This window comes from Poecilia reticulata, chromosome 1 (assembly GCF_904066995.2).
Source record: "Poecilia reticulata chromosome 1, P_reticulata-male-v2, whole genome shotgun sequence".
NCBI classification, from domain to species: Eukaryota; Metazoa; Chordata; class Actinopteri; order Cyprinodontiformes; family Poeciliidae; genus Poecilia; species Poecilia reticulata.
In genome coordinates this window covers 13,877,199-13,900,461 of record NC_088830.1, presented here as the reverse complement: position 1 = coordinate 13,900,461, position 23,263 = coordinate 13,877,199, and the positions used below count along the sequence as shown (strand labels likewise).

General features: G+C 42.6%; 2 protein-coding genes across 10 annotated transcripts; one reads left to right on the top strand and one right to left on the bottom strand.

Annotated features, from left to right (window-relative positions):
• Positions 1-122: 122 nt before the first annotated feature.
• Positions 123-18,181, bottom strand: marf1 (meiosis regulator and mRNA stability factor 1). 6 transcript variants are annotated; one of them, XM_017304624.2, is made up of 28 exons: positions 18,055-18,104; positions 17,897-17,951; positions 17,320-17,524; positions 15,811-16,647; positions 15,056-15,215; positions 14,689-14,900; positions 14,378-14,495; positions 14,091-14,263; positions 12,751-13,245; positions 11,551-11,696; positions 9,802-9,960; positions 9,511-9,697; positions 9,244-9,422; positions 8,534-8,614; positions 8,201-8,440; positions 7,221-7,340; positions 6,966-7,144; positions 6,653-6,873; positions 6,425-6,567; positions 6,205-6,338; positions 5,067-5,269; positions 4,724-4,951; positions 3,926-4,165; positions 3,580-3,831; positions 3,390-3,450; positions 3,155-3,259; positions 2,427-2,594; positions 123-2,334 (listed from the first exon to the last, which is right to left on the bottom strand). In XM_017304624.2, exons 3-28 carry the CDS (start codon positions 17,464-17,466, stop codon positions 2,147-2,149), a joined length of 5,376 nt encoding a protein of 1,791 aa, XP_017160113.1. In that variant the 5' UTR covers positions 17,467-17,524; positions 17,897-17,951; positions 18,055-18,104; the 3' UTR covers positions 123-2,146. The 6 variants fall into 6 exon arrangements, with proteins under 6 accessions (XP_017160113.1, XP_008407224.1, XP_008407214.1 ...); XM_008409002.3 differs by lacking the exon at positions 17,897-17,951 and having other exon boundaries at positions 18,100-18,181; XM_008408992.3 differs by lacking the exon at positions 17,897-17,951 and having other exon boundaries at positions 18,055-18,150.
• A 384-nt stretch (positions 18,182-18,565) lies between these two features.
• On the top strand, positions 18,566-23,161 carry LOC103464752 (pannexin-1). 4 transcript variants are annotated; one of them, XM_008409087.3, is made up of 7 exons: positions 18,572-18,736; positions 18,842-19,124; positions 20,173-20,294; positions 20,566-20,765; positions 21,485-21,986; positions 22,073-22,236; positions 22,342-23,161. In XM_008409087.3, the coding sequence occupies exons 2-6, from the start codon at positions 18,944-18,946 to the stop codon at positions 22,220-22,222; spliced, it is 1,155 nt and encodes a 384-aa protein (XP_008407309.2). In that variant the 5' UTR covers positions 18,572-18,736; positions 18,842-18,943; the 3' UTR covers positions 22,223-22,236; positions 22,342-23,161. The 4 variants fall into 4 exon arrangements, with proteins under 4 accessions (XP_081462879.1, XP_008407309.2, XP_081462864.1 ...); XM_081606753.1 differs by lacking the exon at positions 18,842-19,124 and having other exon boundaries at positions 18,566-18,736; XM_081606738.1 differs by having other exon boundaries at positions 18,572-19,124.
• The last annotated feature ends 102 nt before the right edge of the window (positions 23,162-23,263 follow it).

The following is a 23,263-nucleotide window of genomic DNA, read 5'->3' as shown; positions in this document are numbered from 1 at the left end:
CTCAAACATATACAATACGTCCATCTGCGTGACTTTACAAGCCCCAGTAACTAAACCGCTTGAATAAACTTAATATTCTCATTTACTAAGATGCACCAGGAACACAAGTCACACACACAAACCAATGCTTGTGAATTTTATTAATCGATTCTTTTTGGTCACTTCAACATCATTTGACTGTTGCAACAGTGTCGGTGCAGCAAGGCAGTAAAAACTGACTGAAGGGACAGATGACTGCAGACACAATGAATCACTGAGGTAAACAAAACACTCATGGCAACATAAAGCTTTAAGGAAACGGTCGAATAAATAAAGTTCCTTAAAATCTTTTGTAGAATAACTATGAGGAAATTCAACACATGAAGAACTCATTTTAAATCCCTTCTCAAACAGGTATTTCAGCAACTAAAACTATGCAGAAGTGCATATTCCAACCGGTACAGCAGGTTCTCGGTGATCCAACTGAATCGAGGACTCATTAAAATGGAGTTAGTTGTCACTGTAGTTCAAACGAAAGAGGAAAAAAAAAAAAAAAATTTGTAGACATTCGCTGATCCGTTTAATCTGCTTTTGTGTCATTAATTTCAAACTATTACTTTGAACTGATGATTCCTTCAGCTGGTCACTAAAACAGTGCAAAAAGAAAGGAGCAACAAGAGCCACTTTTAAAAAACTTTGATTTGTGCAAGATGGAGCTCATCAACACCCAAGTAAAAAGAAACCTTAAACAGACTAAACCCAGTGTCAAGGCGAACAAACTTCCTACATGGGTTTTGACCCAATCCCTAAAGGTTTACAGCAAGCAGCAGCTTCGACTTCAGTTACATCCGGTTTGTGCCAAACTTCACACATGCATCCGACGTCTGGAGATGTTTCGGCAGCCAGCAGCCGAGGGGCGAAACGGAAAACGAAGAAAGAAAGAGAAATCAGAGACCACCGCGCACCTGCAAGTTAAAAACTACTCCGCCTGAGAGGGAGGAACGATGGCACCGTGTTTCAGCGCCGTGGCGAATACAAGCCATTGTAAAAGCCCGGCAGACCCCAGAGAGCGGCGGAGGGCCCCCCCCTCTGTGAGTGCAGGAGGCTTCTCAAGGCCCCCCCTCACTCCGAAAACCGTCCGCTCCCGCCCCCCACCACGTTTCCTCTAAAACATAGTCACTGTGCCGTTAAAAATCAAAAACTCAGGACTGTGTGCTGTCCTCTGAACACTCCGCCTCTGATTCAGCACCCACTAGTGGCAAAGGTTAACTCATGAAACCTTCACGAGGCAGCTGAGACCGCGGTAGAAAAATCAAGACCGACCTGAAACTAAATGTCTTCTCCTCATCTGCCCCTTGCATAAACTCAATTATGCAACACGTTGCACATTTCACTCCATCCTCTCCAGAGTACATCACACACACACAAACACAGCTTGGAGGCAAACATTCAGAGCTGCTGGCTGCAGATTACTGGCTTTGTGTCATTTAGGATCTACTGTCACGTTTAGGCCCAAGCTCCTTCACAGATGAACATAGACTCCTCAAAAACTTTGGAAGGAACTAAAAAAAACACACACACTGCAGAGACTTTGCAGGGGAGCGTACAGAGGCCAACTACTTTAAAAATCAGAAATAATTCATTGGCTAGCGACTCTTCAGCTGGATTGCTCGTTATAACCAACCAAAGACTAAGCTCCAAAAGGTCGAAACTAGGGTTTTAAAAAGAAAGTTTCTATTTTTGGCAGGGAGCAAAAAAGGAACCGTGAATGGAACTGATGAATCCCAATGCAGTTTTTATAAACTGAAAACCGTACAGTGAAAACTAACTCAGTTTTTACAACTCCGAGTTCCTCAACACGTCGACTACGGCTCAGAACCGCGGGCGCCCTCTGAGAAGCGGCCGCTCCTGGGATGAAAACGAGGATACAGCAGATCAGTTTGCAAATCAAAGAATTGCAGAAAGTCTGCAAAAACAAGATCAGCTAGGTGAACTTTAATGAAACGTGACGAAAAGCTTGCCGAGGAGGAGGAAACGGAAACACAACAGCCTGTTGCCGTGTCGAAGGTAGGCATCCGTTTGGAGCTGGTCAACTCTTCCATTTAGAGTTACACTGACGAGTGTGTGTGTGTGTGTGTGTGTGTTGAAGTGGAAGCAAATGAGTGGATCAGAGGCCTGCTGTGAAGGAGAAGTTGGCAGCTAGTTTAAATCTGCTGCGGGAAGCTCTCCTGCCAGGACTGTCCATGGACAAAATGTTCTTCCCTTCAGGGAACGACGGTGCAGCGTCTGAACCGCCGCGCCTCTCCGCCGGATCAGACGGACCATCTGCTGCAGCCTCCTCTACGGATTCCAGCTCTGAGATTCAGAAAAAAAAACAAATGGAAAGTGTACAGCGTTTATATCTTGAAGGACATCAAACGAGTTTAAATTACTGAGCAGGGACCGACCTGTTGGTGGCTGCGGAGGTGGAGTTCTCTCAAAATCAATCAGGTCCATTTGCTGCAGGAGAACGGGGTCAGGATGGAGCTGAGGTGACGGCAGGCAGGATGGCACGGGACCGCACAACAGGTCAACGGGCGAGGCTAGACGGAGCAACTCCGAGTCGGCGTCGCAACCTGGCAGGCGGAAAAAACAACAACAAAAGAAACAGATTCAAGAGTCAAAGTTTAAGTCAAACATTTCAAGATTGATACAAAAATATAGACTAATTTATCCAAGTTTTTGCTATATTCACATTTCTCTCAGTAAATATAGTTCTTTACATGAAATTCACAGCTGTTATAACCCAATAAATCAAGTTCAGTACAATAAAATGACATCTGGAGTCAGGATTTATCATCTGAACATAAGGATGGCATAGGAAGCCAAGAAACCACCTGGAATCCCATCAGGACTTAAAAAAAGCATTTTTTCTGCTATTGATGGCCTTTAATAAAAAGGTTTCTCATTACTAAAGTACAGCAGAAACTTTAAAAGTCTTACGGTTTACAAACCAACTAAAAGTAATGCTTACAATTGCATTTCTAAACTTCTGAATGTTCAAGTCAACATGAAGTCGATTGTAATTTCACCATAAAATAAGCCAGCACTAGAAACATGTAATGGTGTTTCAGAGAACTTCAGATGTTTACATGCAACCAGCATTTCATATGAACGCACGTGTGACTTGGATTACCTGGACTTGGTGTTCCTGACGTTGTGCTGCTGATGGGGCTGTCCCTGGGACTCTCCATGCTTTCTCCTGGCTGTGGGCTGCTGGGCACTGAGGAGCTTGGCTTTGCTAAAGCAAACAAACAGACAACAAACACTCCACATTTAAAGTTTCTGCATCGTCTTTTCATCCGAATGAAAATCTCTTTCAAACCTGACAGATCCAAAATATGCCCCGTCCTCCCGTCAGGTCGCCTTACCTTTCATATCGTTCTTTAAAACGATAATCCTCTTATGACCGTGTCCTTTGATCCAGACCACCTGGAAACAAGACGGGGTGTTTATCAAAAAGAAGAAGAGATTTGAAAAGATTTTAATAGATCTTTTAGGGACTGAATTACAATATAAAATTAAATGGAGGGGAAAAAAAAAAAAAAAGTCTATGTTGACCTGTGGAATGGCGCCGAGCAGGTCGTCGGCGCTCATGTATCCGTAAAAGCGAGGTTCTAGGCTGCAGCCTGTAAACTTGCTGTACGCCCCCTGGAACTCCGTCAGGAAGATCTGGTTGTAGTGGTAGGTGTGGAGCAGCGCCCGAACGTTACGAGCAAACTGGTAGAGTCTGGTAAGCCTCACCCACTCAACCTCATGGCCGCCGCCAGCACTGCAGTCTTCGACATTTCCACCACTTTCTTCAAAGTACAGCTAAGAGCAAGGAGGAGGAGATTAGCTGTTAGCTGCCGTTTAGGCAGAACCAGAAAATGTGTTGCGGTTCTTTGGAGAGAAATCTGATTCCAACCTCTATGAGGAAGGGCAGGCTCTTCAGCAGCTCGCTCAGAGACAGGAAGCCGTATTCACAGGGATTGAGCTGGGCTCCGTGGACACTCAGGTACTGGAGACTCAGCTCCTCCACCTTCATTCCTTTCGTCACTTGATCACTTTCCTGGGACATGAGCAGGGCCAGCAGCTGAGTGGTCAGCAGCCGCAGAGACTTCCTGTTGATCAGCTGCACTTCCCGACCGTCGGAGCCGTCCACCACCTGAACAACAGGAACGCAGAGCCATCGATGCCTCAGCGGTAAACTGAGAGATACTGGAGGAGTTACGTTGACACTCCAGCAAAACTAAAATAACCAACAGATATTATCCAGACTTCTGGAACTTATAGCCAGGACGATATTTTGCAAAAGTAATAAATAGAGTATTTTAGCAGCAGGTACAGGTTTTCGCTCCGTTTTGGAGCTTCAGGGGAATCTGAGTGGCTAGTCGATGTAGACAAAAATCTGACATAGCCCAACAGGGAAAATACACCAAAATACTCAGTTTCTTTTAAAGTGGTACAGCTTATTTTTTTCTAGTCATATTCTGAGGGTTTATTAGTAGCTTTACCTTCTACTGGTCTGAGAATCTCATTACTTTATAATATGACAACCTTCTACTCCAAATAAGGGAACCATCACTGAAGACATGAAACCTCACACAAACTTTTATGCAGTAAACCATCCTCCTGATAACTTCTTTAGACTGTCGTTTCTGTGATACAAAGATTGAACCCATTTTTAATATTATATATTTCAGAACAAATCTCTTTTTTTTACCTTGACAACATGGCAGAGTTTGGCCAGCAGAGCGGGCAGCGTATCCGCGTCGTAGTCCTGCAGACGGAGCCCATAACCGAAGGTCTTGCTGTACTCTACGAGCAGCTGGCTGACAGAAAGACTGAAGTTCTTCTGAGCCCGTAGAAGCTTGACCAGCTGGGCCGCCAGAGCCTTGATGCGCTCCACCTCGGTTAGAGTCAGCACCTTCTCCTCCCCGCATTCCAAAACCTGACAAGAGACGGAAACGCTCGGTAGGTCAGAAACCAACCGGGGCGCTCAGAGGAACAGAGGGCGGTACGGAGTCCGGAGCGGCAAGTCGGCCGGAGCGCCGTGTTGGCCGTACCGTCAGATTGTCAGGGATCGCCTCAAAGAGCTCCAGGAGCTTGGTGAATCCGTAGTAGCTGAGTTTGCACTGCCGGCCGAAGTGGTGGTGGTAGGTGGGGATGAACTTGCTGAACGGCATCCGGCAGTGCGGCTGATGCCGGAGAAGGTCCACCGCCTCCTTTGCAAACTGCTTGGTTCGCTCCATTTCCTCCATGGTCCGCTCTGGCGAGTGGAAACCGGGTTTCCAAAATAAAAGCAAACGTTGGACTCAGTGGAAGGAAAATGGTCGTCGATTTCTTTTTCTTTAAGCAAGTAATTCAGTTTCATTTATATAGCACCTAACACAGACTTTAAAAATCACAAAGTGCTTCACAAAGACACAATCATAAATCAATATAAAAAAGGGACATAAAATGTAGCAGCCTAGTTAAAGGCCTGTCGGCATAACGATGTCTGCAGCCGCTTCTTAAGAGTCAGTGGAGTTTATGCAGCTGCGACACATCTGACTGGAAGTATTCAGCTCCTGACTCAATACTTTGTAGAACCACAGCTCAGTAAACACAGCTGCAAATCATTTGATAGACGCTGATCCTCCACCACAGTTATTGAATTACAATCGTAGGAGGACTTTGACTAGGCCATTCTAACAAAAATGCGCTTTGACCTAAATGATTTCACTGCGGCTCTATTCCCTTTGTTTTTAAACCCAGTCCTTAATTTTATGATGCCGTTTGTTTAATAATGTTCAGCTGAGGGTACAGCTGGTATATTACACACCATTCTCTAATTTGGTGACAACCTAAAAGGCAATCTGGAATCTATTCAACATGTGCATGCTACACAGATTGCTATAAGTTTTTTAAAAAAAAGCATATTGTATTCTTGTACACATCTTGTATTTTTACATAGTGAGGACTGTCAGGTTCTAGATGACGACCCTTGCTTCACAATTATATGCCAAGTTTTAGTGGTCCATCACATTAAACTCCACTGAAACACAACGACGGCCCTCATAGTGTTTAAGGCTTTCAAAATCTATCTGCATAGAACTGGATAACTCTCTGTAACAAACGTCACCAAATGGAACCAAAAACCTCCCAACGAAGCGAGAGGTTTTTGTTCGGACTCAATCAGCGTCTCGTCAGTTTCAGACCGACCTCTCTTGGGAACAGAGATGACCGTGTCGGTGGTCTGGTTGGTGATGGTGATGGTAGTGTCTGGGATCTCAGCCAGCAGGTCCGTCAGGTCACATACGCCATAGTCTGTGACCGTCCAGTCTCTGGAGAAGCACCTGGAACAAAGAATACAAGGTCTGAAACACCAGCAATTCAAACTCTTTTTGAGACTTAAAGCGCCATCGCTGCCATGCTTACTGACCAATGGTATGCCTGCATGAAGTCCTTGAGCGCCACTTGTTTACTAGCTTGAAACTTGAGCAGCTTAAGCAGGTCTTGTGTGAAGCGCTTCACTTGTGCTCGGTGGGTGAGGGTCAGTAAACGTTTGGTACCCATTCCAATTATCTGTTGGTAAAAACAAACAAAAACATGAAACCCAAATAAACCTCATTAATGGGAGCATTAATGGAATGGGTTTTCTTTAGAGAACCTGCAGGACATGTGGGACGGCTTCCAGAAGCTCCAGCAGCTTGGAGAAACCGTAGTCAGAGACTCGGCATTGCTTGGCAAAGTGATGGTGGTATGAAGGTATGAATTTGCTGATCGGCATGAGGCAAGATGGCTGACTCTTCAACAGGTCAGTAATCTCTCTGCTAAACTGGATGAGCTGGGGATTACCAACCGGACTCTTGCAACGCTGAAACCAGGGCTCTGCAAAAAAATAAAATAAACACCCCAAATATTAAAATTCAGATACATGTGAAGGGTAGAGACATCATTTGGATATTTGTGTCTATTCCTACCAGAGTTTTGTCCAGGTGGTTTGTTGTTGACCCACTTGATGACTTTGAACCCGTTCTGCGCCGTGACGACAGCGATGCTGGGAACGCAGGTAATGAGATGCTCCAGAGGAACGCCGTCCTCTAGAGATTCATTGCCAACTTGCAGAGGGCTAAAAGCTGCTGCATAGCAGTCTGGAAAACTAAAATTAAACATTGCTCATTTCAAATGTGCCCACACACAAGTTTCATAAACGACACACAGAATTTTGGCGTTACCTTAGCAGTGGAAGAGTGCCGTCATGCATCTGTAACAGGCTGTGGACTTCAGTGGACAAACTACTCGGCGACATCACGACAAAAGGGATTTTATAGGATTCAGGGTCGAAGTCGGCCTCACTGTTAAAAATGTAAAAAATAATTGTAAAAAAAAAAAAAAAAGTAAACGTTCATATTTTAATCTGAGATAAAAGAACAAAAGGACCATGACCAGCTTTCAATCGTGTAGGATTCAGTTTTTAGGTTGGAGACCGATAAGTGTCAAAAAACTAAAACAAACAAACAAAAAACGGTAATAAGGGGTCTGAAGATAAAACTGAAGTTTGAATATGCAAGATGGCCGACTGTTGACTACAATATGCTTTTAATGTTTGCACCAAAATATTTACACTTCTCATTTCTTAATGGTTTGAAGGAATGTTAGGCCTTGTCCATGCATAGATGAAAAATGATGTAGCTGAAATATTCGTTGAGTGATATAATCATTTATTCAGTTTATTCCCTTGACAATATTAAGGGTTATTCCTATTAAACATGCCTAAAGGTTTTGTTTGGAGCATTTAACAGTATAAACTTATTGTTCAGGAAGAAGAGGCTCATTGGGGACGATTTAAAATGATAACCTGCTCGTTCTTATATTTTCAACATATTTCATTTAGGATATGTAGGATTCTTGATTTATTTATTTTTTAAAATCCAAATAAAGTTGTCTAAAAGCTAAGAAATTAAAACAGATCTTTGTGCTACAAAACATCCTGGTTGCATAGCAAAAATGTTTAGTTCCAATTTTAAAAAAATCACTAAAATTATGCGAGTCCAGTGAATTCTGTTGATAAAAAAGTAGGAAGGTTTAGTTCATTAAAACTGAAATGACTACAAGTGGGTAAACTACTAAAACTCCATTGAAAAACTCTGAGCTCAAAGGATGTGAATACTTTTGCAAGACACCGTTTGAACACGTTTTTTTGTTTTTTTTTTACCTGAAGTCTTGCTTAGCGTAATGTTGTCTGCAAACAGGCTCATGGTACTCGAGTTCCTCAAACACAACAGGACTCCCGCTTGCAGAGGACGAACCCTCCTGGGACTGGGAAGATCCCAGCGGACTCTGACGGATCTGGATGCTGGGCAGGAGACACACCAGCCTGGAGCCGCCTTGTTCCCGCACCGAGAGCACGTCCGATAACTTGTACAGCTCACCGATGGCGAGTTTATGCAAGTATCTGAAAAAGGAGGACATGATAAATATGTTGCTTTACAGCTTAGACGTTTAGTAGATGCTAAATCGAAAGCAATGGGTTGAAACGGGTACCGACTTCTTCTCATAGATCTCAGCCAGCTTGAACAGAGGCAGGCAATTAGCAGGAGCATCCTGAAGAATGCAAATGAGCTCAGTGCTGTAAAACGGCAGAAGGAAAATTACTTCAGTATCATATTTATTTTGGTGATTTTTAACCTTTCCGTACAAAAACCAAAGAAGAAAAAACACCACCATGCTGAAAACCCCCCCAAAATGAATACAAAAAAATACTTAAATTCCCGTCAATGGCAATAGCAAAATGTAGGTGGAAGCATAAGCTTTTTATACCTTCACTTTTGTTTATCCATTAAAAATTATAATAAAAAAAACACAAAAACAGGAGGATCTTTCCTGTATATTTTTCTAAAACATCTCCAAGGAATTTGAGGTGAGTCTGTTTTTTTTTTAAGTTTGTCTAGAATCATAATCTTTGTATTTGTTTAGCAAAAGTGAATTTTAATCTTTTTATTTAAAAAGAGTGAAAAACACAGTTGTAATTTCTCACAACAATTAATCCACACCCAAATCCTTCAATTGTTTTTAAAAATTTTCCTGACCTTTAATATAAAAAAACAACAACAAACAAATAGTTAATGTATTAAATAATAGCTTGTTTCTTTAATTTGAAACTGCTTCATAGAAGGAACTGATTATAGGCTTTGTATGTTAGGGATTAATACGAGACAAAATGTTCGTCAATTTACTAACTAATTCACCAAACTGTACCTGAGCAAGGAAAGCGATTTGTTGTTGCCACCAGTAACGAGAGACACCTGGATGCGTTTACTTCCAATCTTGTGGCGGTGCAGGCCGCTGACAGCACTGATGGCTTGCTGCAGGGACGTCATCTGAACTGTGGCCTTCAGCTGGTAATCCGTGTGCGGGCTCAGATCCACGGCTTTCACCTAGACAAAACAAAGAGGAAACGCAGAAACGTTCGACTCCCCGAGTGACCCATCATATCTTTCCAAACACCAGGTGTAAACGCCTTACCTGTCCATAGCGGGAGAAGGTGTCATGCAGTATCTGCTGCAGATCTTTGCGGGACATCCTGTAGTCAAGGTTGGCGACCTGAAGCTCCGCCCCCTCTGATAAAGGCTCAGACGGCCCTTCAGAGAAAGAGCTGCGAGCGGTTGTGAGCAGAGGAGAGGAGCGGCTGGACAGGCAGGGGGATCCGCTCCTTTTTATTGAAAGAAGAGATGTTTGTTAATCTAAAAAAAAAAAAATTTAACAGTTGTAGTTATAAAACGGTGCTGATGGATAATGTTCACGCAGCGTTCGTACCGGGACGACCAGGACCCATGAGATGGGACGAGGGGGCTGAAGCTCCTGTTCAGATTCAGCTTGCTGAAGGCTGAGGGTGTGCTAATCTTGAACTCGTCCGAGCTCTGGTCCCTCTGCGCTGCTGGTGATCCGGTTACGCTTCGAGGGCTGGAGCACTCTCTTTTACACGGACAGAGGAAAGGGCCTGGTTAGGCTGGGAACAACGCTGCACAGACGCCATCAACTCGGCAAACAGTTTTGTGGTCAAAACTAGATGAAATACTATGCAGTTCCTGTGAAGACAGCTGCACAGTGTTCAAACATCTTCACAATACAGACCACAGACTCATTTTACTGGGAATTTATGAGTAAAAAAAACATGATGTTACTCAGTTTTGGTCAACCAGTATTCTTTGTATACAATTCCATTGGATTCAAGAGCGTCTTGGAAACGTTTGCCCCATTTGCTGACTTGCTATTTTTTTGCATGTTTGTCACACTTCAGTGTTTCAGAACTTGAATATTAGTCAAAGCAACACAAGTAAACACAGAATGGAGTTTTTAAATGAAGAGGATTGTTAAGGAAGGAAAAAAAACAATTCCAAATCTACATGGCCCTGTGGGGGAAGAGTGACTGCCCTTCCTGTTAAAACATAACTGATTTATCACACCCGAGTTCACCGTCTCCAGCCATGCACTGATCACTGCTGCACCTGTTCTCAATCAGGACATCACTTAAATATGACCTGGCCTGACAAATAAAGAACACCAAATGATTCTCACAAGCTAGACATCATGCTGAGATCCCAAAAAATCCAGTAAAGCAATTGAGATCTGCCAGTCTGGAAAGGGGTTACAAAGCCAGAACTTGGTTGCTCTGAAACATTGAAGTGTGACAAAACATGCAAAAAAAAAAAAAAAAAAAATCAGGAAGGGGGCATGATAGGTATTTTCCTAGAACCTACATAAAAGAACCACAGACAACGTATATGAATTTTATGACAAAGCTTCTGCAGCAAAAGGAGAAGACTCTGTCAACTGCTTCTCAGAGCTGTTCACAGAGCGTTCTGAAAATCTTTGGGTAGAGCTTGTCTTTTATTTTCAAACTTCAAAGAGGGAGGATAGGCAAGATAAGACAACAGGGAAACAGCTGAGGTCGTAAAACATTTTACCTAAACACAGCAAAGGTCGTAAAACAATTTAACATCTGTCCCATGTTCTGAGCCCGGTTCAAATCTCGGTCAAACTGTTTCACATGAAGATAACAGGCAGCTGTGACTTCTAGGTCAGTTCACACATACAGTTTAAAGAGGAGAACACTTTAAACTGACTAACATTTAGACTGAAAGTAACAACAAAATGATAATACCAAAAATCCCCATCAGGGCACACACTTTTTCACACCCTGTATTCAAAGCTTTGGTCATCGTTTCATAACAATCAGGTTCGTTCACTACTGTTCTCTTAGAAACCTCTGATGCCTTCATAGAGCAGCTGCATCTATACTGAGGTGAAATCAGACACAGGTGCTTCATTAACTGCAACTTCTGAAGGCAGCTAGATTAGATATTTAGGAACATCACAGTATAGGGGTCAATGTAAAGATGCACACAGCCCATAAGATTGTTTTTTTTTCCATGAAAAAAATGAAAAATGAAAAACAATGAATACTGAATTTCACAGTTCTGTACAACCTAAATGGATTTATATAGGCGTTTATTAAATAAAAACAAATTATCCCCCATGATGTGTGTGTGTGTGTGTGTGTACCTCTTGTGCATTGATTCTCCTGATAGGCTGGTCTTTGCCTGCTCCTCCGGGGCTCCCGTCTCTTTTCTCTGCGGCGATAGGGAAGCGGCACGCCCCTTGCCCAGGTGGGGCAGGACCACCCTGGACTTTGCATCCATGTTAATCTCCTAAATTAAGACAGTGGGAGATTGTTTTTCAGACAGGACAGACAGACCGGAGAGACATCAGTAACATCTGCGAGGCTGCATGCAAACAAGCTGAAGAGAAATCAGACCTGAACCAACTCATTAAGGTGAATCTAGCAATGTGCAGTTAAGATCAACAAAGCAATTAAATCAGGAACAGATTTTAAATAATTTTGTATGATAAATTGTCTCAGTAATTGTTGCAATAAATATGAATACTGTTGTTTTGAGACCAGTCTCGATCAAAATGCTGACGATGGCATAAAAATGCAAGATCAATAAGCTTTAATTTTGTAAAGAACATGTCACACAGGAAGTGGAAGACATTTGAAATATCCAAAATAAAACATGACAACCAAATAACTTAAGCAGATATAAAAACCTAAACAAAATGGTTTTTGAAGTATCTATATAAAATTTCTATATATAAAAAAAAAATCATCAGAATGGAAATGACTGAGGTCATTTCAATTTATCATGCAATTAATTGCTTATTGTGACAGGGGTAGCTGAACATAAACTTTTGATTTAAATTTCAAAGTTCAACTCCAAATATGTTTCAATTTTACATCTCTAGTTTTGACCTTAATGGGTTGGTTTTGATCAGACAGTCGCATTGGCTTAATTGAACGCAAAGAAAATAATGTAAAAGTAAAAAGCCTTAATTTCTTTTGTAAGAAAGGAAAACATTAGGGGAAAAAAGGTTAAAACTGAATCTGAACAAGACAAACTGGCTAGTAGAAATATGGCTTCACAGACAAAAAAAAAAAAAGCACAAAAGCAATGAGGCAACTCATCTATTAATAAGGCTTGATAAATGAACATGCAGGGCAGCCAGGAGACGAGAGAAAAAAAAAAAAAAGCATGCACCAGCACAAACACTGCATGCCATTTGCTAGTAGCGGCAGACGAATGAAGGCGTTAGTTAAAGCAGCAATCAGGAGAGCTTTGAGGGAGGACGAGCTACTGCGATTGGCACGGCAGCCCAGACAAGGACAGAGCGCAGTGGGAGGCGGGCGTGGAGGAGTCTGCTGACCTGATGCGGTTTGGCTGGAGCGCCGCCCGGAGGCCCACTGGACCCCCTCCTGGGGCTGTAGGGCCTCTCGGGCACTAGGGCAGAGGTGGGGAAGGGGCGTGTGGCTCGCCGAGGCCTCCTGGGTGACCTGGGCTTCTCCAGGGGGAGAAAAGAGGAGGAGGAAATGGTGGGGAAAGGGGCGAGCACAGACACCTTGGTTTGGAGGGAGCGGGGTCTGGCCTGAAGCGGAGCCTCAGGACTGACTTCGTCTCTGGGCCTTGGCGTGAAAGAGAGGCTGATTCTGTAGCCAAACACATCCTCGTTCTCCATTCGTTTGCGGGCGCGGGCGGCTGCCTCGGGGCTGCAGAAGCGGAGGACCGCCGCACCCGGGGACAAGCTCTGCACTTTGCCCCCACAGTTGTCTGACAGGCGGCGAAGCCTGAGCCTCACGGCGTTCTGCAGGGTCTTGTCGCAGATGACAGGGAGGTTGTGCACATAGAGGAGGCTGAAACTGGGCTGAGAGAGGGGAGGAAGAGACATTGTGCCCATCTGGTTTGCATCAAACTTAAGATACAAAACTGAAGCCGTGTTTGCTTTAAAAAGAAATTAGGGTAGCCTTAAAAGACATTTACTAGAGCTGAGTGGATGTTTTTCCATTAATTTCAACACTGGGGGAAAAAGAAAAGAAAAAAAAGAAAAAGAAATAAAGCTCCAAAACACAAAAGTTGCACTATCAAATTAAAAGCTGTCATTTTTTAGTAACTTAATATCTTAAACATTTAATACAAATTAAAGTCTAAATACAGAATCTCAAAAAGTATTTAAACACACCTGAAGCTTTTTCCACATGTTTGTACCACAAACTCAAGTTTGTGGTACGCATTTCGCTGTGATTTTGCACAACATCTCAACCTCACACAGACAGAAAGGAGCTCAGGGCAGTTTAAGACATTTTGAATTAGAGGTATGGATACTTCTGACAGACACTGTAAAAATAAGTTCAGTTTTAGGGGCCAAAAAACGGTGTATGTAACAATCTCCTTGGTGTACTATGCAAGATCAAAAATGTAGGCAGGGGACTTGCTTAATCTGTAAGGTGGTAATCATGCCAGGGCAGTGATTCGATTAGCAAGCATGTCAATTTCTTATACATGAGGGTAAAGGAACACGACTGCATACTATATTTTAATCCTGCAGGCTTTTAATCCTGCTTTTTTTAAAAAGGTGTTAACCTAGAGTAAATATGCACATTGACCAACAATTATATTTTTCTTTGTTTAATCTGAACAATCCCAACTTACCTCATCAGATACAGCTTTAAAAAGGTGTTTCAGGCTGTAGTGGCGGATTGCAAGGCTTACCTGGGATTTGACAGGCATACGCTGTGGCAGATCCGCTGTGATCTCCTGAAAGGGAACATGGCGGTGGGCGTGCTGCAGCAGAGTCGAAGACGTGTGGTTGCCGTGGATCAGAATCACCTGGAAGCCGTGGCGGTGACGCAGGTCGCTCAGTTCGCTGGCGAAATTCACATCCGCTGGCGGCAAAGAGAGGAAACGATTGTGTTTTATTTTTTTTAGCAAAAGATCTCCCTCAAAGACAACCCGATTCAGCGGATTCAGGTGATCGTGGGTAAACAAGGCAAACTCACAGGACACCAGGATGACAGTTGCAGGGGCAGCATGGGTATCAGCAAATCGCCTCAGGCTCTGGCGAAGTTTGTCGTCGGCAGCGTTCTTTGCCGTGGCATTGATGTGAGCGACGGTGACCTGATGAAGAGCAAAATGTACAATTTATAAACATATTAGTTCTTGGAAAATCCGTTCTTGGCACTTTGTGTCCATGAGGTAAATCCAAACAACGTTGCTTTAGGTTTGTGGTTACAATTAATGATTCGAGTCCAAGAGACATGAATACTTGAGGAAACCGGAGTATGCCAACAACTTTAATCCTCGCAGATACCTGGCAGTTGTTGAGCTCTTGGATGACCGCTTTACTCTCCTTGCTGATATCGCAGACACAGATGAACTCGGCTTCGCGATGTCCCTGGAAGAACCTGCTGCGAATCCGCTGCACCACGGCTTCGGCAGAGCGGCCGCTGGGCACGCTGCAGTTTTCAATGTCCCAGAAGACACCGACCGGAGGGATGTTCTCAGGACCACTGTTCTCTGAACCTGAACAAACAAAATAAAAGCTGCAATTTGAAGACTTTGACAATGTAGGTTAGAAATTCAATGTGTCGACTACATATGCTGAAAGCAAGTCTTCAAAAAAATAAAATAAAAAAGCAGAACTCATAATTACATATTATATTGTCACGTTTGTATACCGTATTTATAGCCAATCATGCCATGATTGAGGGGCGGCATGAGCATCATGCCATCAGAGGACGTGCCACAGCCGTTGCAAATGGGAACAGGGATGGAAGCGGTCAGAGGTGCAGGAACGTCAGGCCACACTTTGGGCTCTGAAGTCAGAGCGGTCTTTGGCTGCAAATCAGGGAAAAACTAACAACCATGAGGAAACTAAACTATGGATAAACAAAAAACAAAAAGACAACAGAGGTCTCAAACCATTTTACTTATCGGAGTTTAGATTTTCTCATCTTCATGGTAGGACTGGGTGATTCATTGATTATCAATAAATCAAAAATTTTTGGCATTTGAAGATTAAAATTTTGGAAAAATCTTTGTTTTTACCAATTCACTTCTTCCATCTCAGCAGGAAACCTGCACCTTCTTGACTTTCATTAGTATCCATATTTCTTCGTTTCAAAGAAAATATTACACGGTGGTCACGTCAGATCCCGACAACTATCCAAGTTTTTATACTGTTAATACTATGACTACATTCTCACAATTAAGCAAATAAGAAGAAATTTGTAGCCTGCCCTAAGACTCCATTGTACAACTCAAAAAAGGCATTACTAAAGCCACTTTTGAAAAGATTTGTTGTCATTTGCAATTTCTGGTTTTATAAAAAAAAAAAAAATCTGAATTAAAAAAAAAATTAAAATCAGATGTGAGATTCGTGGTTTCAAATTCCAAGAAAGCCAAAAACGTTAAAACAGTAAACTGAACCAACCTTTAACAAGCACTCCTGGCAGAAGTGCCCCCCATTGCGACAAACCGTGTGTTTTACATTCCGGAGCATAGGATTAGAGCAGAAGTGTGCTGAGGTGGTTGAAGTGGTAATGGTCGTGCTGCCCGAGAGTTCACCGAGTGTTGCTCTTAGGGATCTGGTTCTGGTTGATGTGCTGCAGTCCACACCGCACGTGTAAAAGCCAGAGGAAACCAGGCAGGAGCCTTGCACGGGAGCAGGTGGAGAGGAGGACAGAGGTGGGGCAGAGGGAAACGTGCTGGGCTGACTGTGTGGGAGAGGCAAAGCCGAGCGTGGCGGAAGAAGTCCTGAGCAGCAGGGGAAGTAAGGGTGAAAGGAAGGAGGCTGAGAGGTAGCCATGGAAGAGGGCAACTGAGGTTTGCAATCTAGAGTGAGCAAAGGATCAGACGCCTCACTTCCCCCTCCATGGCTCAGGTTGTTACAGCGATAAGTAGACGGGGCTACAGAGCGCTGCTCCAATCTGCTGCTGCTGATTGGTGCTGCCTGAGGATTACTGCCACCGTCAAAACCTGTGCCACCCAACAAGCCATAGCCGTCTGTGCTGCAGTAATCACAGTGGGTGCAAACGCTTACTTTGGGGCTAGCCCCTTCTTGTTGCGGTTTTGACGGCGGATGTCGTTGGTGCGAGTCTGGCGTTAGCTGCAGGGAGGGTGGCAAGCAGGCAGGGGGCAAAGGGAAAGGTGCCAAAGGAAAGGGCTGGGACAGTTGGGATGTGGAAGGACAATGAGGAAGAGGAGGAGGCGGTGGTGGGGGGACATCCTTCAGGTCCAGCACAGCCTTTCGGTTGTCCATGTAAATGTTCTGAAATATTAAAACCAAAACGCAGAGATTTCAGGATTCCTTCAAATTTTTCATTCCATGAAAAATTTACTGAATTAAAGAGAACTGGCCTATTTAACCAAATACACCATTTTCACTCATTTGGATTATGTGTCGCCTGAACAGATGTGTGTAGGACCAGATAATGCTTCACAACAGACAGATTTTGTTTACAGCCCATGTCTAAGAGGGTAAAAGAAAAGCAGCAGTTGTGTGCTTTCTAAACACGTTTGGATTTTTCTAAAATCTTAACACCCAAGACCAAACTTTCTACATGTGTACATTAATATTTTCAGACAGTTTTCAAATTTTTTCAGGGGGTGGAGGGATATGCAAACTGATATGTTGTGAATTGGAGATGACTGAATAAGGAGATTACAATGGGTTTCTGATATCTACCACTTTGTTTATAGCCCCTGTGCCTTAATTTCCTGCTCATCAAAGTGTGTGATCATAATCAAAACAGTACTAACTAAAGCAAGTAGTCATTAACTTATACAAGACACACAGCAGATCTCATGACCTGTGCACCTTGCATAAAACTTTACAAAAGTTCTCTGAAGGCGGCTATTTTACTCCTACACTCCCAGACCCCATTTTTCCCCAAATTTGTCTCACTGTAATAAGTTTGCGTGTAAAGATGAATATACTTGCATCTTTCTTTTTTTGATGAAGGGAAGTCGTCTCATTTGAGGAGAAGCAGTTTTTATGTTTCCATAGGTGGCTGGAGACATCAGGAGGAAATGGCCATGGGGCGGTTCTAGAGCCGCTTGTGGAGCTCTCCTTCCTTGCGCCATCCATCAGACAAACACCAGGGGCCTTTCACCATGCTTCCGTCCCTCTTCTCTCTCATGCTTCCCTATGCAGAGTAAATGAAACTGAAGTTCCCAATAGTACTTCTGTTACAAAACCAGGACACTGCAGCTCAAAGTGACTCGTTTACGATGACAGCATATGTGGTTAAAGTGCGTCTGATGAAACAAGAGTTGGAGCTTAAAGGTCTTTGGGGGAAGGAGGTCGGGATATTGCTGTAGATAATGCCGATTTAATCGAATACAAGTTGTTTTTAACAGAAGGGAGCCATCAAAACAACCAGACCCGAGATAAGGTTAGCTCCAAGCTAGCAAACTTTGTGGCCGGCTAGTTCGACGCTTTTGTCGTTTCTATATTTCTAGACAAAGTAATAAAGATGGTTAACTTTGAAGAAACTATAATAAGTCCTTAGACTTACAGTTAGCCGCATGTAGGTGTTTTTGCTAACGACAGAGCGACATTCTCACAGCAACCTAAACATTCATAAATAGAGCTGTCACTCAACTACATTTAAAACGAAGTTAGCATTTTTGAAATGTCAAAGATTTGTTTGCAGTTAATTTCTCAACCATTTACCTGCGAAAGTTTAGCCTCTCACATCCTCCTCTAACTACCATTCACCTGTGTTTGTCTCCCCGGGAAACCTGCACCTTTTTGTAGCCGAGGACTGCCAAAAACTAGACACAACTGTCGTAAATGTTGTTGTTTTTGCTGTGGAATGGCGACTGTGCTGTGCAATTGGCGGCAGTACACCAAAAAATAGATTGAACGATATTATGTAAAAATAAGACTTCGTCCTTCATATATTTTTTTAGACATTTATATTAATAAAATATAAAAATGTCAATTAAAGCGATGTACACTATTAATATAGAATAGTCATATAGTAATAATAATTACGTCATTTAAATTCTGTGCTCAGTATAATTAGTTGTGCAGTGTCCTTTTAATGAGCCACAGATACAGCTTTAATTGTTTCTTGCTAGATTGAAATATGAAATAATTAAATTAACGCAGAAAAAACTACGTATATCATGAATTAAATATAGTTCTTTATTCTTACATTTATTAAATAACTTTTACGTATAAAGCACTGTTTATTTAATGCAGTTGGAATGTGGGCAGGGTCTCGACGCTCTCTCCCGTCTCCAATGGTAACAGATTCATCTAACTGATCAATGGCGCCCTCTAGCAGGCCTCCTTGCTCCACTATCAACTCCTTGCGTCTGGGTTCACTAACGGGACAGCATAGCAGCAGGTTAATCCATCACTCAGCGTGCAAGGAGCTTGGTGAACAATAGAGTTAATTTGTGCTTTAAATATTCATTCAGTTTCTCTTTTCTGAACGCTTTTTCTTCATCAGACAGACGAAAAGCTGCGAGGTTTTGTCATTTTAAGTAATACAAAGAGCGGCTTCTCCTTCAGTCTCACACTCAGGTTTTTTTTTTGTGTGTGTGCGGCCCTCATGGCGATTGCCTCCGTGGCCACAGAGTACGTGTTTTCGGACTTTTTGTTAAAGGATGCCAAGGAGCCGAAGTACAAAGGGGTCCGTCTGGAGCTGGCCTTGGATAAAATAGTGACAATTCTGGCGGTGGGGCTGCCTTTGTTTCTCATCTCGCTCGCCTTTGCGCAGGAGGTCTCTGTAGGTGAGATGGTGCATTTTTCAACATTTCACTGTGTGAGATAATGCTTCCCCCCCCCCCAGGACAGAGATACCACTAAAATAAATCCAGGGCTCCATGAATTGAAGACAGAAGCATAACGTGCTTGTGTTATCAGCTGGAACAGAAGTGTGAGAAGGTGTGGTTTTAGGTATCCACCCTTATTTCACAGTCGTTCAGAAAAGAGGAGCTTGTTTACATTCTTCTACCGGCAGAAGAATCAACTTGTTTCAGATTAAAAAAACAAAAAAAAAAACTTAGATAATGCATGTGATAAACATGGGAATAATACTTAAATACTCTCCAAGTGTAAGTTCACATTTCCTCTGCTGTTCTGATGGAGTACAAACGAGATAGACCAATCAGGATTTATCGATTACCGGATCTTGAACATGTCCATTAAGGGCTGAAATCCGATGCGGCCAGCAAATCAGCTCTCAGAAGATTGTCCACAACCGATCTTGTTCAGAGATGAGTGGATTTGTCCTTAAAGCCAGAGAAATCTGAGAGGACAGAGTGCCAGTGAATTTCACTGATCTTACTCCTGCTAAAAGAAAAGAAATACGTTATCATTTTATGTAAAACATAGGATAGATAATACGTGCATAAGGCTGTACCTGCTTTATTAGCTATTTTCACTACAATACTATATTGATGCTGGCTCATTACATGCAGGGAGAGGTACTGCCTTGGAAACAAAGTGAAAATGAATTATTTTGTTTGTTTATTCAACAATTTTCTGCCACTGGCATCATGGACATGCAGAGGGTTCCTTCAAATATTTTAGTTCCAAAGTCTAAGTCCAAGTGAGTGAGTGAATATCTGGGTCATGCTTTGTTGGATTCCTATTGAAAGGGCCCAGTCTAATTATAAGGAGTAATAATGCAACAAACGGCTCACAAAAAAATTGGGTCAGGAGTGCAAAAGAGGGGAGGCTGGTGATCATTAGTAAGGTTTTATTATAAATATTATTATTCTGATCTTTTTGAATGCCAGTCTGCTTTGATTCACTGTCTCTCTCTCTCTCTCTCAGGGACTCAGATCACCTGTTTTACTCCCTTCAACTTCTCCATGAAACAAGCTGTATATGTGGACTCTTTTTGTTGGGCTGCAGTTCAGTACCAGGCCGACAATTCCCCACTTTGGCTCCACAAGGTACAGTGTTGATGTGAGCTCTGGCCCAATAAACCGACACAAACGCTAAACATGAAATGGTGTATAGGGGACATAGTGACTACAGAACGTATTCTAAGCTGTTAACGTTCTCGAAACACCTCCGAAGATCTAGAAAACTAATGAGGTGTTTAGATGTCCTTCATTTTATGAGAGCGGTTAAGGTCAAATTTACAGAAATCAAATCAAAATTGCGTTCCTTGCCGTTTTATTCAAACCTGTTCTCCTGCTCTCTTTTCTCCGACACCCTCAGTTCTTTCCTTACATCCTTCTGCTCATCGCCATCCTCATGTCGGTCCCCGCCGCACTCTGGCGTTTCACCGGAGTGCCATACCTCTCGTCTGACCTCAACTTCATCATGGAGGAGCTGGATCGATTTTACAACCACGCCATTAAACTGGCCAAAAATTTGGCAACTTTGGACGACAGGGACGCAGAGCAGGACAGCCAGAGGTAGACAGGGGGGAAAAAAGAGTTCATACCCCCTTGATAAGCACTAACTTCATTGTGTTATAAAGAGATCTTATGTGACACAGGAACAAGATTGTGAAGAGGAAGAAAGAAATTATACATTGTTGTTATTGTTTTTTGTGCTTTTCAGCTCCTCTGAATCAATATTTTCGTAGAACCGTTTTTCACTGCAGTTACAGCTGGAAGTCTTTTGGGGGATATTTGCACATTTACAGACCGAAAACCTTTCTCCAATCTTCTTGTCAAAGTAGCTCGAGTTCAGTCAGCTGGGATGGAAAGTGACTGTGAGAATCAATCTTTAAGTCTTGTCACAGCTTCTCAAATCTTTGTGAGAATTTTGAAATATACAGATACAAACTGCTTTGATTTATAAAGTAATCTTTAAGCAAACAGCACAGAACTGGTATTTTGAAGGTTGTATTTATGTGACTCTCTATTCCTAGAGACCCATATAAGAAGCTATGATGCACCAAATGTGGCCCTCAGTGCTCTAGTGTTTTTCTGCTCTGTCAATTAAAAACAATACAGCTTGTGTTTTTTTTTAACAGGAGAAAATTATTTTAAAAAAATATGAAGAACATGTTGCGTGGCTCTGTATATAAAGAACAATTGTCAGTGTTACTGTTTTTTTGTTTTGTTTGTGCATTTTATTTAATATAAAGTTGTGTGCTTCATGTAGATGTACCTTTGTCCTGCTGCAGTGCCTTGGATCTGGCTGAGGGCTGCTTCAAATACCCTCTAGTGGAGCAGTATCTAAAGACCAAGGGGTTCTCCTGCGGCCTCGTGGTCAAGTACATGGTCTGTCAATGCCTGACTCTGCTCGTCCTCTTGCTTTCCTGCGTTTACCTCTGCTACTACATCTTTCTGGCTTCGCTCGTCGACGAGTTCCCCTGCGACGTGCGCACGGGAATGCTAAAGAACGACAGCGCGATACCGGCCGCCGTTCAGTGCAAGATGGTGGCGGTGGGTGTCTTCAGGCTGCTCAGCTACATCAACCTGGGCGTGTACTTGCTCCTCACTCCTCTGGTGGTGCTGGCGGCTCTGGGGCCGGCGCGACAGAGCTCCAGCTTCCTGCAGGCCTATGAGATGCTGCCTGGGTTCGGTGCTCTCGGCAAATTTAAACCCATCTACAACGACCTCAGCATCTACCTGCTCTTCCTGAAGGAGAACCTGAGTGAACTCAAGTCCTTTAAGTGCTTACAGGTGAGTCCATGTCACACGATGATTGGATTAGTAGTTGCCGTGGATTTGTGTCTCTTCCACAAGTCATTTATGCTTCCCATAAACAGGTGCTGGAGTTGTTGCAGCAGTCTGCTGAGGAGGGGTTTGACACAATGTGCGTGCTGCAAACTCTGAGCCAGGTGAAAACTGATGTGTTTGACAGTCAGAAGATGGGCTCCATTACGAACATCTGTGAGATGGATAAGCCTAAAAATTAATTAGACTGATTAAGGTGGAATATTGCTCCTACTTTAAATTCTTCAAGATTTCATTTGGAATGGTGGGTACAGGTTTGGATTAACTTTTGTGATTTTTTTTTTGCCCCCGAACCTCTCAGCTCATACAGTTTCTGAAGAAGAAGAGGTGAAGAAGAGGAAATCTGAGAGGAGAATATGTGCATTATTTTCACCTAAAATGCTGGATGTGTAGATTTAGATCCACACAACAAGGACAGTTCCTGGACAGTTTGACCTAAATAAGGTTTAGTTGTTCCAAGGAAAGCTACGTTGGGTTTGGCTCAGGGCCTGTGGTTTGCCAGTGAATGTCCCGTCGATGCTTTGACAATAATACAAAAGTTTCGTCTTTAATCCAAGATTGCTTTCGATGGAGAAAGCCTTAAGCAAAGACACAATTTCAGGTGCAAGGACCAACATGCACTCTTGACAGGAATAACTGTTAATTTTGGAGAAATTTAGCGGCACTTTTTGCATGTTTTATTTATGTCTGAATGGCTTTTAAAACCCTTGTACTCAAGCTATCCTATAAAATGTGCAAGACCTGCATGGACGGCTTAGCTTAAACGTGGTTTAGGAAGAGCAATTACTGTATTTAGAGAAGTGTTGGTCGTGTAAGAAAAGGGAAACAACAGTAAAGTGAGATCGATAACTCAAGGCTACGGTCAAGATGACTGAATTTTCTTCAAGATGATAAAAGGACAGATTAGAACATTCTTGGACTTGAGCAGCTCTTATGTGAGAACGCTGTCGTAAATTAGATCCTAGTCAACTTTTTACTAACATTTCTGGGTAAAATAAAAGTACTTATTACAAGAAATAACAGCATTTAATGTGTTAGAAGTTGTTTGCACTGATTGTAATATATATAAAACAAACATTTAGTATGTGAAAAAACAAATAAAAAGAATTTTAAAAAATAAAGTCGTATTATTTATAATGAAGGCCTAAAGTTTTAAGATTGACATCTCCATACCAAAGGTGAAGAAATTAAGAAAAAAATTACGATCATCTCGCAGCACTTGT

What these genes read in the sequence shown, in the direction of transcription:
- marf1 (XM_008409002.3), bottom strand. Translation starts at nt 17,466, where the DNA reads ATGGATGGCGCAAGGAAGGAGAGCTCCACAAGCGGCTCTAGAACCGCC. An exon ending in AAGAGCTCAACAACTGCCAG is followed by an intron (nt 14,496 to 14,688) that starts GTATCTGCGAGG and finishes GCTCTTCATCAG; the next exon opens with GTCACCGTCGCTCACATCAA. An exon ending in ACCACCTGGACAAAACTCTG is followed by an intron (nt 6,874 to 6,965) that starts GTAGGAATAGAC and finishes ATTTTTTTGCAG; the next exon opens with AGCCCTGGTTTCAGCGTTGC.
- LOC103464752 (XM_008409087.3), top strand. Translation starts at nt 18,944, where the DNA reads ATGGCGATTGCCTCCGTGGCCACAGAGTACGTGTTTTCGGACTTTTTG. An exon ending in TGCGCAGGAGGTCTCTGTAG is followed by an intron (nt 19,125 to 20,172) that starts GTGAGATGGTGC and finishes TCTCTCTCTCAG; the next exon opens with GGACTCAGATCACCTGTTTT. An exon ending in CCCCACTTTGGCTCCACAAG is followed by an intron (nt 20,295 to 20,565) that starts GTACAGTGTTGA and finishes CGACACCCTCAG; the next exon opens with TTCTTTCCTTACATCCTTCT.